The sequence below is a fragment of the Camellia sinensis genome, unplaced genomic scaffold (assembly GCF_055761805.1).
Source record: "Camellia sinensis isolate YWXY unplaced genomic scaffold, ASM5576180v1 Unanchor1, whole genome shotgun sequence".
In the NCBI taxonomy this organism is placed as follows: domain Eukaryota; kingdom Viridiplantae; phylum Streptophyta; class Magnoliopsida; order Ericales; family Theaceae; genus Camellia; species Camellia sinensis.
In genome coordinates, this window is record NW_028128987.1 from 31,909,848 (window position 1) to 31,929,495 (window position 19,648).

Genomic DNA, 19,648 nt, shown 5'->3' on the forward strand with positions numbered 1-19,648 from the left:
TTAAATTTCTGCAACTTCTATTTTTATTTTTATTCAACTTTTATTTTTATTCAAGTTACTTTTCTATTCAACTTCCATTTTTATTTAATTTCCAAATAGATCGTTAAGGTATAGTGGTTTCTTGAATGAACTTCCATTTTTATTTTTGTTCTACTTCCTTTTTTATTCCAGTTTCTTTTCTATTCAACTTCCTTTTTTATTTAATTTCCAAATAGATCGTTAAGGTATAGTGGTTTTTGGATTCAACTTCCATTTCCAGTTTTATGCAACTTTCATTTTTATTTTTATTCAACTTCCATTTTTATTCAATTTACTTTCCTATTAAACTTCCTTTTTTATTTAATGTCTAAATAGATCGTGAAGGTATAGTGGTTTCTTGAATGAACTTCCATTTTTTATTTTCGGCAACTTCCATTTTAATTTTTATTCAACTTCCATTTTTATTCAAGTTATTTTTCTATTCAACTTCCTTTTTTATTTAATTTTCAATAGATCGTTAAGGTAAAATGGATTCTGGATTGAACTTCCATTTTTAAATTTATGCAACTTTCATTTTTATTTTTATTCAACTTCCATTTTTATTCAATTTAGTTTTCTATTAAACTTCTTTTTTAATTTAATTTCTAAATAGATCGTTAAGGTAAAATGGATTCTGGATTGAACTTCCATTTTTAAATTTATGCAACTTTCATTTTTATTTTTATTCAACTTCCATTTTTATTCAATTTACTTTTCTATTAAACTTCTTTTTTTATTTAATTTCCGAATAGATCGTTAAGGTATAGTGGTTTCTTGAATGGACTTCCATTTTTAATTTTCGGCAACTTCTATTTTTATTTTTTTTCAACTTCCATTTTTATTCAAGTTATTTTTTTATTCAACTTCCTTTTTTATTTAATTTCTAAATAGATCGTTAAGGTATAGTGGTTTCTTGAATGAACTTCCATTTTTACGTTTATTGCAACTTTCATTTTCATTTTTATTTTTATTCGACTTGCATTTTTAATCAAGTTATTTTTCTATTCAACTTCATTTTTTTGTTTAATATCCAAATAGATGGTTAAGGTATAGTGGTTTCTTGAATGAACTTCAAATTTTAGTTTTCTGCGACTTCCATTTTTATTTTTATTCAACTTCTTTTTTTATTCAAGTTTCCTTTCTATTTAACATCCTTTTTTATTTAATTTCCGAATAAATCGTTAAGGTATAGTGGTTTCTGGATTGAACTTCCATTTATAATTTCATGCAACTTTAATTTTTATTTTTTTTCAATTTACTATTCTATTAAACTTCCTCTTTTTTTTTTAATTTCCAAATAGATCGTTAAGGTATAGTGGTTTCTTGAATGAACTTCAATTTTTTAATTTCTGCAACTTCAATTTTAAATTTTATTCAACTCTTATTTTTATTCAAGTTACTTTTCTATTCAACTTCCATTTTTATTTAATTTCCAAATAGGTCGTTAAGGTATAGTGGTTTCTTGAATGAACTTCCATTTTTAATTTTCTATAACTTCCATTTTTATTTTTGTTCTACTTCCTTTTTTATTCCAGTTTCTTTTCTATTCAACTTCCTTTTTTATTTAATTTCCAAATAGATCGTTAAGGTATAGTGGTTTTTGGATTCAACTTCCATTTCCAGTTTTATGCAACTTTCATTTTTATTTTTATTCAACTTCCATTTTTATTCAATTTACTTTCCTATTAAACTTCCTTTTTTATTTAATTTCCAAATAGATCGTGAAGGTATAGTGGTTTCTTGAATGAACTTCCATTTTTTATTTTCGGCAGCTTCCATTTTAATTTTTATTCAACTTCTATTTTTATTCAAGTTATTTTTCTATTCAACTTCCTTTTTTATTTAATTTTCAATAGATCGTTAAGGTAAAATGGATTCTGGATTGAGCTTCCATTTTTAAATTTATGCAACTTTCATTTTTATTTTTACTCAACTTCCATTTTTATTCAATTTACTCTTCTATTAAACTTCTTTTTTAATTTAATTTCCAAATAGATCGTTAAGGTAAAATGGATTCTAGATTGAACTTACATTTTTAAATTTATGCAACTTTCATTTTTATTTTTATTCAACTTCCATTTTTATTCAATTTACTTTTCTATTAAACTTCTTTTTTTATTTAATTTCTGAATAGATCGTTAAGGTATACTGGCTTCTTGAATGAACTTCTATTTTTAATTTTCTGCAACTTCCATTGTTATTTTTTTTCAACTTCCATTTTTATTCAAGTTATTTTTTTATTCAACTTCCTTTTTTATTTAATTTCCAAATAGATGGTTAAGGTATAGTGGTTTCTTGAATGAACTTCCATTTTTACGTTTTTTGCAACTTTCATTTTCATTTTTATTTTTATTCGACTTGCATTTTTAATCAAGTTATTTTTCTATTCAACTTCATTTTTTTTTAATATCCAAATAGATGGTTAAGGTATAGTGGTTTCTTGAATGAACTTCAAATTTTAATTTTCTGCGACTTCCATTTTTATTTTTATTCAACTTCTTTTTTTCATCAACTTTCCTTTCTATTTAACATCCTTTTTTATTTAATTTCTGAATAAATCGTTAAGGTATAGTGGTTTCTGGATTGAACTTCCATTTATAATTTTATGCAACTTTAATTTTTATTTTTATTCAATTTACTATTCTATTAAACTTCCTCTTTTTTTTTTAATTTCCAAATAGATCGTTAAGGTATAGTGTTTTCTTGAATGAACTTCTATTTTTTAATTTCTGCAACTTCTATTTTTATTTTTATTCAACTTTTATTTTTATTCAAGTTATTTTTCTATTCAACTTCATTTTTTATTTAATTTCCAAATAGGTCGTTAAGGTATAGTGGTTTCTTGAATGAACTTCCATTTTTATTTTTGTTCAACTTCCTTTTTTATTCAAGTTGCTTTTCTATTCAACTTCTTTTTTTATTTAATTTCCAAATAGATCGTTAAGGTATCGTGGTTTTTGGATTCAACTTCCATTTCCTGTTTTATGCAACTTTTATTTTTATTTTTATTCAACTTCCATTTTTATTCAATTTACTTTCCTATTAAACTTCCTTTTTTATTTATTTTCCAAATAGATCGTTAAGGTATAGTGGTTTCTTGAATAAACTTCCATTTTTTATTTTCGGCAACTTTCATTTTAATTTTTATTCAACTTCCATTTTTATTCATGTTATTTTTCTATTCAACTTCCTTTTTTTATTTAATTTCCAATAGATCGTTAAGGTAAAATGAATTCTGGATTGAACTTCCATTTTTAAATTTAAGCAACTTTCATTTTTACTTTTATTCAACTTCCATTTTTATTCAATTTACTTTTCTATTAAACTTCTTTTTTTATTTAATTTCCAAATAGATCGTTAAGGTATAGTGGTTTCTTGAATGAACTTCCATTTTTAATTTTCTGCAACTTCCATTTTTATTTTTATTCAACTTCCATTTTTATTCAAGTTATTTTTTTATTCAACTTCCTTTTTTATTTAATTTCCAAATAGATCGTTAAGGTATAGTGGTTTCTTGAATGAACTTCCATTTTTACGTTTTTTGCAACTTTCATTTTCATTTTTATTTTTATTCGACTTGCATTTTTAATCAAGTTATTTTTCTATTCAACTTCCTTTTTTATTTAATATCCAAATAGATGGTTAAGGTATAGTGGTTTCTTGAATGAACTTCCAATTTTAATTTTCTGCGACTTCCATTTTTATTTTTATTCAACTTCTTTTTTTCTTCAAGTTTCCTTTCTATTCAACATCCTTTTTTATTTAATTTCCGAATAGATCGTTAAGGGATAGTGGTTTCTGGATTGAACTTCCATTTATAATTTTATTCAACTTTAATTTTTATTTTTATTCAATTTACTATTCTATTAAACTTCCACTTTTTTTTTAATTTCCAAATAGATCGTTAAGGTATAGTGGTTTCTTGAATGAACTTCTATTTTTAAATTTCTGCAACTTCTATTTTTAATTTTGTTCAACTTTTATTTTTAATCAAGTTATTTTTCTATTCAACTTCCATTTTTATTTAATTTCCAAATAGATCGTTAAGGTATAGTGGTTTCTTGAATGAACTTCCATTTTTAATTTTCTGCAACTTCCATTTTTATTTTTCTTCTACTTCATTTTTTATTCCAGTTTCTTTTTTATTCAACTTCTTTTTTTATTTAATTTCCAAATAGATCGTTAAGATATAGTGGTTTTTGGATTCAACTTCCATTTCCAGTTTTATGCAACTTTCATTTTTATTTTTATTCAACTTCCATTTTTATTCAATTAACTTTCCTATTAAACTTCCTTTTTTATTTAATTTCCAAATAAATCGTTAAGGTATAGTGGCTTCTTGAATGAACTTCCATTTTTAATTTTCTGCAACTTCCATTTTTGTTTTTGTTCAACTTCCTTTTTAATTCCGGTTTCTTTTCTATTCAACTTCCTTTTTTATTTAATTTCCATTTAAATCGTTAAGGTATAGTGGTTTCTGGATTGAACTTCCATTTCCAATTTGATGTAATTTTCATTTTTATTTTTATTCAACTTCTATTTTTATTGAATTTACTTTTCTATTCACCTACCTTTTTTATTTAATTTCCAAATAGATCGTTAAGGTATAGTGGTTTCTTGAATGAACATCCATTTTTAATTTTCTGGAACTTCCATTTTCATTTTTTATTAACTACCATTTTTATTCAAGTGTCTTTTCTACTCAACTTCCTTTTTTATTTAATTTCCAAATAGATCGTTAAGGTATAGTGGTTTCTCGAATGAACTTCCATTTTAAATTTTCTGCAACTTCCATTTTTATTTTTATTTAACTTCTTCTTTTATTCAAGTTTCATTTCTATTCAACTTCCTTTTTTATTTAATTTCCAAATAGATCGTTAAGGTATAGTGGTTTTTGGATTGAACTTCTACTTTTAATTTTATGCAACTTTCATTTTTATTTTTATTCAACTTCTATTTTTATTCAATTTACTTTTCTATTAAACTTCATTTTTTATTTCATTTCCAAATAGATCGTTAAGGTATAGTGGTTTCTTGATTGAACTTCCAATTTTTATTTTCGGCAACTTCCATTTATATTTTTATTCAACTTCTATTTTTATTGAAGTTACTTTTCTATTCAAATTCCTTTTTTATTTAATTTCCAAATAGAACGTTAAGGTATAGTGGTTTCATGAATGAATTTCCAATTTTTATTTTCGGCAACTTCCATTTTTATTTTTCTTCAACTTCTATTTTTATTGAAGTTACTTTTCTATTCACCTACTTTTTTGCTTAATTTCCAAATAGATCGTTAAGGTATAGTGGTTTCTTGAATGAACTTCCATTTTTAATTTTCTGCAACTTCCATTTTTATTCAAGTGTCTTTTCTACTCGACTTCCTTTTCTATTTAATTTCCAAATAGATCGTTAACGTATAGTGGTTTCTGGATTGAACTTCTATTTTTAATTTTATGCAACTTTCATTTTTATTTTTATTCAACTTCCATTTTTATTCAATTTACTTTCCTATTAAACTTCCTTTTTTATTTAATTTCCAAATAGATCGTTAAGGTATAGGGGTTTCTGGATTGAATTTCCATTTCCAATTTTATGCAACTTTCATTTTTATTTTTATTCAACTTCTATTTTTATTGAAGTTACTTTTGTATTCAACTTCCTTTTTTATTTAATTTCCAAATAGATCGTTAAGATATAACGGTTTCTTGAATTAACTTCCATTTTTAATTTTCTGCAACTTCCATTTTAATTTTTGTTCAACTTCCTTTTTTATTCAAGTTTCCTTTCTATTCAACGTCCTTTTTTATTTAATTTACAAATAGATCATTAAGGTATAGTGGTTTCTGGATTGAACTTCCATTTCCAATTTTATGCAACTTTCATTTTTGTTTTTATTCAACTTCTATTTTTATTGAAGTTACTTTTCTATTCAACTTCCTTTTTTTTTAATTTCCAAATAGATCGTTAAGGTATAGTGGTTTCTTGAATGAACTTCCATTTTTAATTTTCTACAACTTCCATTTTTATTTTTATTTAACTTCCATTTTTATTCAAGTGTCTTTTCTTCTCGACTTCATTTTCTATTTAATTTCCAAATAGATCGTTAAGGTATAGTGGTTTCTGGATTGAACTTCCATTTTGAATTTTATGCAACTTTCATTTTTATTTTTATTCAACTTCCATTTTCATTCAATTTACTTTCCTATTAAACTTCCTTTTTTATTTAATTTCCAAATAGATCGTTAAGGTATAGCGGTTTCTTGAATGAACTTCCATTTTTTATTTTCGGCAACTTCCATTTTAATTTTTATTCAACTTCCATTTTTATTCAAGTTATTTTTCTATTCAACTTCCTTTTTTATTTAATTTCCAAATAGATCGTTAAGGTAAAATGGTTTCTGTATTTAACTTCCATTTTTAAATTTATGCAACTTTCGTTTTTATTTTAATTCCACTTCCATTTTTATTCAATTTACTTTTCTATTAAACTTCTTTTTTTATTTAATTTCCAAATAGATCGTTAAGGTATAGTGTTTTCTTGAATAAACTTTCATTTTTAATTTTCTGCAACTTTCATTTTTATTTTTATTCAACTTCCTTTTTTATTTAATTTGCAAATAGATCATTAAGGTATAGTGGTTTCTTGAATGAACTTCTATTTTTAATTTTTTGCAACTTTCATTTTTATTTTTATTCGACTTGCATTTTTATTCAAGTTATTTTTCTATTCAACTTCCTTTTTTATTTAATATCCAAGTAGATGGTTAAGGTATAGTGGTTTTTTGAATGAACTTCCAATTTTAATTTTCTGCAACTTCCATTTTTATTTTTATTCAATTTCTTTTTTTATTCAAGTTTCCTTTTTATTCAACATCCTTTTTTATTTAATTTCCAAATAGATCGTTAAGGTATAGTGGTTTCTGGATTGAACTTCCATTTATAATTTTATGCAACTTTAATTTTTATTTTTATTCAATTTACTATTCTATTCAACTTCCTTTTTTATTTAATTTCCAAATAGATCTTTAAGGTATAGTGGTTTCTTGAATGAACTTCCATTTTTAAATTTCTGCAACTTCTATTTTTATTTTTGTTTCAACTTTTATTTTTATTGAAGTTATTTTTCTATTCAACTTCCTTTTTTATTTAATTTCCAAATAGATCGTTAAGGTATAGTGGTTTCTTGAATGAACTTCCATTTTTAATTTTCTGCAACTTCCATTTTTATTTTTGTTCAACTTCCTTTTTTATTCAAGTTTCTTTTCTATTCAATTTCGTTTTTTATTTAATTTCCAAATAGATCGTTAAGGTATAGTGGTTTCTGGATTCAACTTCCATTTCCAATTTTATGCAACTTTCATTTTTATTTTTATTCAACTTCTATTTTTATTGAAGTTACTTTTCTATTCAACTTCCTTTTTTATTTAATTTCCAAATAGATCGTTAAGGTATAGTGTTTTCTTGAATGAACTGCCATTTTTAATTTTCTGCACCTTCCATTTTTATTTTTATTTAACTTCCATTTTTATTCAAGTGTCTTTTCTACTCGACTTCCTTTTTTTTTAATTTCCAAATAGATCGTTAAGGTATAGTGGTTTCTGGATTGAACTTTCATTTTTAATTTTCTGCAACTTCCATTTTTATTTTTATTCAACTTCTATTTTTATAGAAATTACTTTTCTATTCAACTCCTTTTTTTATTTAATTTCGAAATAGATCGTTATGGTATAGTGGTTTCTGGAATGAACTTTCATTTTTAATTTCATACAACTTTCATTTTTCTTTTTCTTCAACTTCCATTTTTATTCAATTTACTTTTCTATTCAACTTGCTTTTTTATTTAATTTCCAAATAGATCGTTAAGGTATAGTGGTTTCTTGAATGAACTTCCATTTTAAATTTTTAGCAACTTCCATTTTTATTTTTGTTCAACTTCCTTTTTAGTTCAAGTTTCTTTTCTATTCAACTTCTTTTTTTTATTTAATTTCCATATAAATCCTTAAGGTACACTACAAGAAATTGCATTTTTCGCAACACGACAAAATATGTTGCCTAAAGGGAAAATTCGTTGGCAAAGAGTTTTGCCGACACACAAAGCTACGTTGGCAACCCGTAGGCAAAAGTGAGTTGGCAAAAGTTTTTGCCGACGAAATTATGATTGCGTTGGTAAAAGTAATGCCTTTAGCGACGAACATAGTCGTCGCTAAAAGCCTCTATCCATCGTCGGCAATTTACCTTCCGTTGGTAAAAGTCATTCAAATAGGATGATTGTGTGGCACTTTTCGCGACACAAATTTGCATGGGCAAAAAATATACTTTTAGCAACAACATATGCGTTGGCAAAAGTAAATTTTGGCGACACATTTACGTCGGCGAATGTTGCCATTTGCCGACGATTTGTTTGTCGCTAAAGCTTTACTTTTGGCAACGACAAATTGGCATTGGCAAAAAATACACTTCTACCAACACAATATGAGTGGGGAAAAGTAACTTTTAGCGACACATTTACATCGGTAAATGTTTCCATTTGCCAACGATTTGGTTGTCGATAAAGCTTTAGTTTTGGCAACGACAAATTGGCATTGGCAAAAAATACACTTTTACCAACACAATATGAGTGGGCAAAAATAAACTTTTAGCTACACATTTACCGACTAGTTATTTGTTGAGAAAGCTTCACTTTTTAACAACGACAAAAATAATTGAAACTCATTTATAATTTTTTAAAAAATTTACAGATTTACAAGAGGCATCCCTCAGGCACCACTATAACAAACTAATAACATGGATATGAAATCACACAAAATACCCCCTCCATACCCTTCCAGCCAAAACACCAGCAGTTGCCCGAACTTACACCTAATGACAACCCCCATTAATGAAAACTTGATCTATTACAGATTGGACAAAAAGTCATGCACCCTTCCAAACATCAACAACACCAGCAACACCAGCAAACATCCAACAACAACACAGTAGCACCTTATCGTAACAAACACCATCACAGCAGCATCACCACAACATCTCAGCAACAGCAGCAACATCACAGCAGCACCAGAAGAATAGCAGATCAGCAAACTGATTCAACACAGATCATCACCAGTTCAGAAAACCATTTCAACTTGGCAACCCAAACAAAATCATATAACCAAATCAAAATTGACGCAGCAGTTTACCTCATTTACTAAAACAGTCAGAAAACAAATCAAACAAAACCAGCAACAAAACAACTCAACCAAATCATAAATCAGGACAAACAGATCGCATCAATCAAAAGCTGTATTAGAGGCAGAGCACACAGAACAGAGCCAATCAGCACCAGATTCAACGCAACACAACATCATGCCACAAAAGTATCCACCAAACAAGCTGCATCAATTGTTCAAACAGCCCTCAAAACTATACAATTCTTAGTAACTTTTAAGCCATCAGGTTAACAGAAGTTAAGTTAAGTAAAAATTCAAACTAATTCATTGGCTGTCATGTTTACACTAGGAGAGTAAGTTATATAAAAACACTCAATTCAAGTACACCACAATGGGTTAATTGAAATCGATTTGGTTGTGTGTTTGTGAAACTATTTCAATTTCTGAATTGTACTTCATTTTTCATTCATAATAAATGATGATCTAGTTAAAGCCACTTTTTTTTTTTTTTTACTAAACTTATAAAAAAGGTTATAAAAAAAAAATAACTTATAGATTTGGGTAAATCTTATATGTTTTTACTAAACTTATAGATTGAAAATGACATATAGATTTGGGTAAATTTTACTAAACATAAGTTTTCTATTTATTCTATAACTGATATATAGTTATCTGTAGTCAGGAAACAACTCCCATTTCTAAGAGAAAATGGACCAGCATAATCTAGAGATGCAATTTATTGATGAGCAATACAAGTCGTATCCAGACTTCGGCAACAAATTTTCAACATATCTGAAACAATTATCAAAGCAACAAGCAACTTATTACACTACATCTATAATAGATATACGACAATGGCATTATTACCTCAACTACAAAGAAATAAAAGACCACCAGTAGAATGCTATAGCGACCCCGGTCTTTTCCCATATGATTATTGTATCCGGACTTAGGTTCCGTAGCTCCTGCCATTGTATTATGATTGTTACCGTCCTTTAATTTCCTATTTCTGAGCTGGGAGATGCAATGGGCAGGTTTGTAGCAGGTTGGTTGAGCCTGGGAGCAATGGGTTGCTGTCCAGAATTTTGACTCTTCGCTCGAGCGAGCAGTTATTCGCTCGAGCGAGCTCTTTGTTTTTGTCCGTCGCTCGAGCCAGGGTTTCCTCGATCGAGCGACGATTGCGTTTTGTAGTTAGACCTGAGAGCAGAGGTTTCTGGCTCGAGCGAGCTTTTCTTCGCTCGAGCGATAGTTCCTTCGCTCGAGCGTGTGTTTGGTTACAGACTTAAGGGTTTGAGTTCTTCGCTCGATCGAGTTTTCTTTCGCTCGAGCGAGCTTTTGGGTCCTTGGCTCGAGCGTAGCTTCTCTGTGTCTGGTCGCTCGAGCTACCAAGTCTTCGCTCGAGCTAGCCTGTCCAGTTTATATACGCAGCAGCGGGTTTTGATCAGTCTTTTTCATCTTCTTTTTGATTCCAAACCCTAGGTCCGACTTCTCTCTCTCCCTACTCACCTTCTTTCTTAGGTTTGATCTATTTAGAGTGTGTTTCTACCCTAGTTGCTTTATTAAAAAGATAGAGGGAGTTGAGGGCTTTCATTTAATCTGAACATTTGGCGATTTGGAGCACATTGGTATTTGGGCACTCATCTCTGTCTTCACCATTTGGGTTGTTTTCTTCGAGGTAGGGATTTCCTACTCCATTTTATAGGTTTTGTTCTAAGTTTTGGTATTTTGATATGTTGGGGATACTTTGGTAAATTTTGGGAAAAACCCTAGATGTATTATTAAATTAATTTGTATAATTAATTCATGGAATTGGGAAAAGATGGTTAAATTCATGGAATTGGGGAATTCATTGATTTAATGGCGTAGTTGGATAATTTGAATCATTTGTCTATTGAATTGTTGACATAGTTATTTTCAGTTTAGAAATAACTGTTTTGGGCTATCGGTGGAGGATAGCTGTGCTTGTTGTAGACACTGCATGTGGATTAGGGTAACTGAAACTAATCACATTGGTTGAGTCATTCATCTTGACTGCTGAAATAATACAGACATTATGTGTATTGAACGTGTGTTATATGTTATGTGTTTACATACATTGTTTTGTGTGGGAGGAGATAGGGGATGTACTCCACGGTTTAGGGAAAGATAGGGGATGGACCTCTAAACCGGATTTTGTTTGGGAGGAGATAGGGGATGGACTCCATTAGCATCACTTTTATGTGTGCTTATTTATATAGAAGTGTTTTTATTGATACAGCACTAAAATGTGTATCAATCTGGAAGTATGAAGTGTTTTGATTTGAGCTTGAGTCTCATTTGTTTGTTCACATTGGAAGAATGTGAATATGATATATATAATTCACTATTGTAAGTTTGGCCAAGTTCTGAGCCATATTGATAAAGTTGGAAAGTAAAATGTGTCTTAGACAATAGTGTTATGAGACTGTAAAATGAAGTAATTGATTATCTTGGTTAACCATCTATTGAATGCTATTGCTTTATTCATTGCTTATATTTGGTTTAGTATATTTCTACTGGGCTGTGGCTCACCCTTTATGGGAACATCATTTTCAGGTTCAGGGGATAAGCTACCTCCAAGGACTTAGCTTGGAAGGACTTGGATTTTGAAGACTATTTTTAGTTATTTGTTTTTCATTGTTAGTACATGTAAACACTCAAGCCTAGGGCTTTATTTATATTTGAGTTAGAACTCATACTTTTGTGTCCAAGTGTTGGCTTGGAAAGATGTAAGCCGGTAGGGCATTTACTTGATGTTACATGTAATGCTTTGTTTAGTAAGACTCTGATGGATATTATAATGAATTATTAAAGTGTTTTCTTTAAATAATGCATGTCAATGATATTTATATAATGGGTTAATTTCGAGGGCGTTACAAATGCCTTTTAGTCAGCACAAACTTTAGGAGAGACAGCAGATGCTGTTCTGCAGTGTAATATATGATACCTAATTGACCATCTGATGCAGCAGACTTGACTCGGAATGACATTTTATTAATATTTTTTTTCATAAATAAGTTTGTACCATATTGACAGCATTGGTAATGTTCACCCCATATACTTTCTCCCAAGCCTGTGCAAGAACAGCTGTGTCTACTTAGCAAATGGCATGTTAATATTTACATAACCTCAAAGCAAGTAAAAAAGCCACATAATATAACTTTTATATAAAAAGAAATTAGTTCATGAGAACAACCTTGATCAATGTGTCATCACCATTGTAACGCCCTTAGAATAACAACATTAAACCCATTAATATAGACATGAATTGATATACAAAGCTTCACATTCTTCTATTCATCAGAGTACTTCATTACAAAAGTATTACATGTTAACAACAAAAGCAAATGCCCTACGGGCTTACAGCTTTCCAAGTTAACACTTGGTTACCAAAGAGAGTACTAACTCAATTACATATTAAGCCCTTGGCTTGAATTTACATGTAATACATCAAAAGAAATAAGACAACAAAAGTGTGTCCGCCTCTAGCCTCCCAAGCTAAGTCCTTGGAGGTGGCATGCTACCTGTACCTGAAAATGATATTCCCATATAGGGTGAGCCACAGCCTAGTAGAAATACACTAAACCAAATATGGACAATGACTAAAAGGTTAGCAATTGATAGATGGTCAACACTGATACTTTTCCTTATCACACTTTACAGTTTCATGACATACAAGTCCATGTTACAATCCATTTTCCAATTCTTTTCAATTCTCAATTTATAACCATGGCTCAGAACCTGGCCAAACAACTTATATGAGACAATAACTCATATTAAGCACTTTCTCATTTCACAATAGATAAGCATACTAGCTATATCACACATCAACAGATAAGCATACAAGCTATATCATCACTTCCACAAATATGCATAAAAGCAATATCACACTTCCAATGACAAGCATACGAGCTCTGTCAACACATTATTAGATAAGCATATGAGCTCTATCTATGGAGTCCATCCCCTATCTCCTCCCAACAACATCCGGTTTAGAGGTCCATCCCCTATCTTCCCCTAAACCGTGGAGTACATCCCCTATCTCCTCCAACACAACACAATGCATATAAACAATAATTATACACATCATCACACAATACATAAATTTAATGTATTCTTTCAACCGTCATACTCAATGACCCATTCCAGTGATTAGTTTCAGTTTGCCTAATCATCATGCGTTGTCTACAACAATCAAGACTATCCTCCACCGATAGCCCAAAGCAGTTATTTCTATACAGAAAATAAATGCAACAATGGATATATAATCAACATTTCAACTAGGTGAGCGATAAATAATCCAACTACACCCTTTCATCCCATACCTTTCCAGTCAATTCCTCATTTCTCATAATTAATTGTGCAAATTAATTAACCAATGTAATTAGGGCATTTTCCATAATTAACTTTTACAACCCTTAGGTTCCATTTTCATTAATGTTTAAACATTAGTTCCACTTTTCCAAGCCAATCATGCATTTAGGTTTTATATAGCTAAAACCGTAACTTTTGTAAATTTACACAAAAGCCCCAAACTTTCACAAAATTACCAAACCAACCCCAACATCTCAAAATACTAAAATTTAAAGACAAAGCTCATAAAGAGGAATAGGATATCCCTACCTCGAAGTTAGAGCTTGGATGGAGAAGAGACTCAAAACCAAAATGCTCCAAAGACCAAGATGCTCGGATCAAAACGACGCCCTCGACGATCAACACAACTTTTACAAAGGCGGAAGGTGAGGAACTCACCCTAGCTAGATCAAAATCTAGAGAGAATGTAAGATTTCAGAGAGAGGAGCTCTCAAAATGGTTTTTAGAAAAAGTAGGAGAGAGAAAGAAAGGCAAAAAGTGACTTAAAATCACCTAGTGGATAACTCATATACGTATGGCCCGCTCGAGCGGAGAACACAACGCTCGAGCGCTAAGAACGAAAATCTGAACACGCTCGAGCGCAATAAGGCCCGCTCGAACGCCAAGACACAAGAATAAAGCACTTCCGCTCGAGCGCGAAACCCAGTCCGCTCGAGCGTAGATTTCCATCTCCTAGAACTTAAACCCAAAAAGTACTACCCGCTCGAGCGCCATTAAACCAGCTCGAGCGCCACCGCTTGAGCGTAAAAATCACATTTGCAGAAGTTTTGCAGGAAAACGAAATACTGGAGGTGTGCAATCCCCACTCGAGCGCAAGAAGACCCGCTCGAGAGGATCGCCTAAAAACTGGACAACAAGGAATTGAAACCAAGGCCTAACCAACCTGTAACAACCCTGCTCAAAACATCCTAAAACTCAATCAAGGGGAATTAAAGGACATCAACAAGATAGATACCACTACCAACTTCATGGAACCGATTCATCATTTCCATGACCATGAGAGGAGCCTGTGAAAGGGCAATTGGAAATTAACAAAGTGAGTATCAGGTTGCTCCAAAACATTAATAGCTGCCACCTACAGATTATGGTTGTGAGAAACTGTAAATCATGCAGATACATACCTGCTATTAGATGTTGAAAAGCAACTGCCAGAAGTGGAAGAGGAAATGTACATGATTTGGCCATATCCAAAACAATACCCTTCAAGTTGGACAAAAACCCATCAGGCATAATTGACTCATCCAGCCCTTGATAGAGCGAAATAGAGGAAAATGATTCATGTAACTGACGCCACTTGATTGGGGACACAAGGCTTAGTTTGGTTTGGTTTAGTTTTAGCTTTGCAGTTCACAAAGAGATCTCTATTGAATAAGAGTTGAAAGATTTGAACAAGAATTTGTTTAGATTAGAATGACAAAGCTGTCCACTTAAGGTCTTTCCAATAAAGTGATTAAGCTGAATAGGATTTTAGTATTTAAGATAACCAGCTTATTTTTTTCTCACATTAGCACTTCTACACTTCAATGCCTAGCCAAATAAGTCTTTTCTATTTTCTACTTCATAAAAACATAAGTTTTCTTAATGTGAACTTATTTCGTACATTACTTTATTTTATCAAAAATGAGTTCTTAAAAAAATAAGTGGATAAGAGACCCATTTAAGAATGTGATTCTGAATTGAGGTCTACCTTCCAGTATCAATATCTCAAAAATCATTATTAAAAGTCTCAATGTGTCCAAATTCATTGATGAAGAAATGATTACCGAGTGGTGTTCAAGTCTAAAATTTTAGTATGCATTTAGCAGATGGTCCTCAAGTAAATGTCCTAAATGCTAAATCCACCACAAGAAAGGAAGCATAATTTGAATGGAATTATAAAACTGCAGTTAGCATTTAATTCACCCAAAATCCCCATTGAACTTAACTTCAAAGTCAAGAAGAAAAGAATTACTCATAATACACTTAAACAACACTAAGAAACTTACAACATGAGAAGACTTACCAAATTTTGAACAAAGTATTCAGGAGATGTTTGGTTTGATTATCCCTTAGCAACTGGGGAACATGATTCTTGAAAACCCTGTAAAATTGAATCCAACGGAAGGATGTCTAGTAGCAAGGTAACACAGTATCTGCTTAAGAAAACGCTAGCAAATTCCAGGAATGTCATGAAAAAAAAAAACTAACTACGGCATTTACATATACCAACACCAACCACCAAAGCCTTGAATACCTATTGAGTTAGTATAAAAATGCACAGATCTTTGAAAGTAAACAGATGTTCCCATGTATGTGTATACATGTAAGCACATAACAAGAAGGGCTTTCAGTGTTCAATAAATTTTGCAGCTAATTTCTTTAAAGGCATGGGTTCTACAAAATCAGTTCATTGTCAGAAACAGAAAGTGCCAATCAGTGCCATGGTCTCAACTGGTGCCCATGGTGCAAATCAGATTATTAGTAGTCTCATCTATCAAGGTTGTGCCTGATCTAGAATTGGCAATTTCAGATCAGAATGCTTATAAGGAATGCTTCAGGACTAGAAATATTTAAATTTTAAACACACAACATAATCCTCAGTAAAGAATTGTGAACAATAATTTACCATGAATTTCCAGCAGCATTAGAAATAATGTCATAAATTATCCATGGATGAATACCAGCTTGGGCACCAAGAGAAATGGCCTCCACAGAAGAAACAAAATGAATGCCCTCAAGCAGCTCTATTACCATTTTAATTTTGCTGCAATTTAAAAAAGAAAAGTAGACATTAACAATAACATCATCTAATATGATATTAGAACACCTAACATAAATAAACAAAGAAAAAGGGCCATTCCCCTGTGCCAATCCCTGTTAAATTGGGTTAAACACCTAGCACAAACAAATTTACTATCAAGTGGCACAACCAAGACACAATTAAATTATCATTTGAAAAGCATTGTTCAAAGATATGAAATTACTTAAATTTGTATTGGAATATTCAAGAATCATTTAGTTGTAAGTTTATAGTAAATTAGATTTGACTTGGTTTACACAATCACTAGTGTAATATTAGGTCAGGTGTTGTTTTCTGCGCAAAGCCATTAGTTTTTTTTTTTTTAACCAAATTTTAATTCCACTTTTTGTTTCCAATATTTACATGTTATCAAAGCCATATCACTACTAAGAAGCAACCTATCAGTTCTTGTATTCCTGTCAAGTAAAAAAAATCTCCTATGGTTTCCTAGTGCTGTCTTGTGAATTTTCTAGTCTCCAATGCTTCAATAGCTACATGTTGAATATTGTTATAATTTAGCAATAAAAAGAGACAAAATGCTATATATTAGCAATGTTGCTCCAATGATGACTTTGCTCCCTCCATTTATTCTCTCATTTCAACTATCATTTCAAAATAACAAGTACATGCTACTTAATCAAACTTTATTAACTTAATTTAGAGTTACATACTGCAAAATAAAATAACATAAGACATAATCATGGAAGAGGAAGAACATAATAATCTGAGTTGCTTGATCATGCCAAAATTTTTGTGCCTGATCGTTCATTTAGAGGTATCTCAAGTCAGCTCTTGTGAAATGGATCCTGTGCTCTAACCATGATCACTTAAAATTGAAAGCATTTAGTGATACAAATTGGGTTGGTTCAGTCGATGATAGACAAAATGCAAACATATGTGTGTATAAGAAGAGAACATGTGCCTACTTTTGGTGTCTCTCATTAGCCTTTTCCTATATTTCTCTCTCTTCTCTCTATCTCTCTCTCTCTCTCTCTCTCTCTCTCTCTCTCTCTCTCTCTCTCTCTTCTTGTCTTCATCTTTTACCCTAAATTTAATTGTCACCAATTTTATATGAAAATTTGTCTCAACAACACAATTCAAATTGTTCTAAAATCTAAACATGACAAAGAAATTGGTAAGATTGTGAAGAAAGCCCACCTTCCAGCACCAAGTGCCCCCTCAAAAACATAAAGTTTCTCACTCATAGCTGTTTGAAAAACACAATAGTTTGTCTTAGAGATGAAATAGAAAATTTAAAAGTAGTAATCAAAAAACTGAATCCTCATGCAAGTGTTGCAGAGTAGTGACATAAGTAGATTGTACCAGAGAGAATAGGACGTGCCCTTGTAATGGCATCCAACTGTCCTGATGAAATAATCTGCGTATTATAGAAATATCAGCTTCAGCCAGTTATAAAATAGAAAAACAAAAGCAAAATGATCCTCTACTTATGTGAGGAAGAAATAGGATATGAGATATATAATCTTACCATTATTTTGCCATTCAAAACCTCTGGCATTCCCTTAGAGACATATATATCAACTACAAAAACATGTAATATGATTAACAGGCGAAATGACCATCAGTACTTTACTGAGCTCAAAAGAAAAGACATTTCTCGGAACCACTTTTCTAGTAAGATATAATACCCACTACACTGCACTCCAGAGTTGTTAACCATGACAATAGAGAAGAATCTGAAAAATGTAGACATCCAATCCAAGCAGCAAGCATATCTCATCACACTGTGACTGAACAACTAGCATATACACGAGAATGAGATGCCTAGCAAGGCAAGAAACAGCTTTTTATATCAGTTTCTAGACTTACCAAAAAGAGAGGATATGAAGCAAGCAACGAGCGGGGAAGTGCTGAAGTGAAGTACCAATAAAATGGGATGTGTCTAGAGACTAAATATTGAGGAACAAATAAAATATGAATTTCACAAGATACTCTAGTTATGTCAAGGGTGTATTTTGACGAGAGTTTTGACGAATTTATGACATAAAAAGTATAATAGAGTAGCACAAACAGACCACTACCTGAGCATAGCTGAGCAGCCAAGAATTAAAACACCCAAAAAACAGTAGCAAACTTACTAACAACATAGCACACCAGAGACCATCACAGCAGCAACCATGCTCAGACCACCCTCAGCCATTGACACAGATTCCAGTGAACACTGCTTCCATATAAAGAATACATCTAATTAAACATACTGACATATGCATAGCTCAGCTCCCATTCCTAATGCAATATTGAACCTGCTGCCATGTCATGATCCTTGCTCTATTTAGTAGCAACTAAAAGTGATAACTCAGAGCCCACCCAGCAACAGGGCAGCCTTCTTATAAGCCCAGAGAACTCGAGGCCAATCCACAACAATAGACAACAATATCACCAACCTCAAGGCCATACTCCAAAACAGCATGTCAATTTAGTATCAGTTAGGTAAAACAACATGTAAATCCAAATCTTTTAGAAGAAAAATTCCAATAAATATTAGAAAATATAAAGTAATTAGTTTGTAGGTAATAACATTTCTATGAGGGAGAAAAAAGAAAAATTTTAGACTTAAATTCATATACAACAAATTAGATATTAGCATATTCCTATCGATGTGTATTTTTAACAAAAGCCACTGAAGTCAAGGAGCATTTAACCAAAAAATAACATGATATGCAAAACTTTTGCACCTGCTTTCACTTTTTCTCCTTCCCCCCCCCCCCCCCAAGGTTAGGCTCCAAACCTTCAACCCAATGCTTTTTGAAAAGGCAGAAGGATAACAATTTTTCATTTACAAAATTCAAGAATAGGAACATTGTTACAGTTGAAAGTCAATCATGTCACATAACAAACAGAGGCTTGGTTTCAAAAAATTAAGCCTTAACATGCCTAAGAAAGTTAATCAAAACTAACAAGTAAATGACAACAACATACTGACAGTCTAGCAAGCGCAATGATTTCAGCTTATGGATGACATATAAGTGGTAATTTGGCTTCTTTGTGATATTATTATCAAGAAGACTAAGAAACTGCAGCTTAGGGAGTGATGCAAGAGGATCAATCTCAACCAAATTCGTTAGTTGATTGTTAGTGAGAACCAAAGTATGCAACTTGGGCAAGAACTCTGCAAATCCACAAAACAGAACATATTTGAATGATTGTAATTGCATAAGCATGTCACCTGCTTTGAGTGTATGAGAATTTTGTCAAACTCCCTCTTCTCAGCAAACGCAGTAACAGCTTTTGGAGTCACTCTTGCTTTAATGTAAATTTTCAGTGCAAGGTCATTATCCACTGTCTGCAATAG

General features: G+C 31.0%; 1 protein-coding gene across 1 annotated transcript; it reads right to left on the bottom strand.

Moving 5' to 3' along the window:
* Positions 1–14,536: 14,536 nt before the first annotated feature.
* LOC145814256 (uncharacterized) lies at positions 14,537–18,640 on the bottom strand. The gene is made up of 5 exons (XM_082910873.1): positions 18,435–18,640; positions 16,162–16,299; positions 15,559–15,636; positions 14,678–14,756; positions 14,537–14,563 (listed from the first exon to the last, which is right to left on the bottom strand). Exons 1-4 carry the CDS (start codon positions 18,494–18,496, stop codon positions 14,684–14,686), a joined length of 351 nt encoding a protein of 116 aa, XP_082766999.1. The 5' UTR covers positions 18,497–18,640; the 3' UTR covers positions 14,537–14,563; positions 14,678–14,683.
* Positions 18,641–19,648: the final 1,008 nt, after the last annotated feature.

Excerpts from the sequence above, each read along its gene's own strand:
- LOC145814256 (XM_082910873.1), bottom strand. The coding sequence starts at position 18,496 with ATGGCTGAGGGTGGTCTGAGCATGGTTGCTGCTGTGATGGTCTCTGGT. Across the intron at positions 16,300-18,434 it reads TCTGGTGTGCTATGTTGTTA|CAAAATTAAAATGGTAATAG; the intron begins GTAAGTTTGCTA and ends TTTAAATTGCAG. Across the intron at positions 15,637-16,161 it reads AATGCTGCTGGAAATTCATG|GGTTTTCAAGAATCATGTTC; the intron begins GTAAATTATTGT and ends TCAATTTTACAG.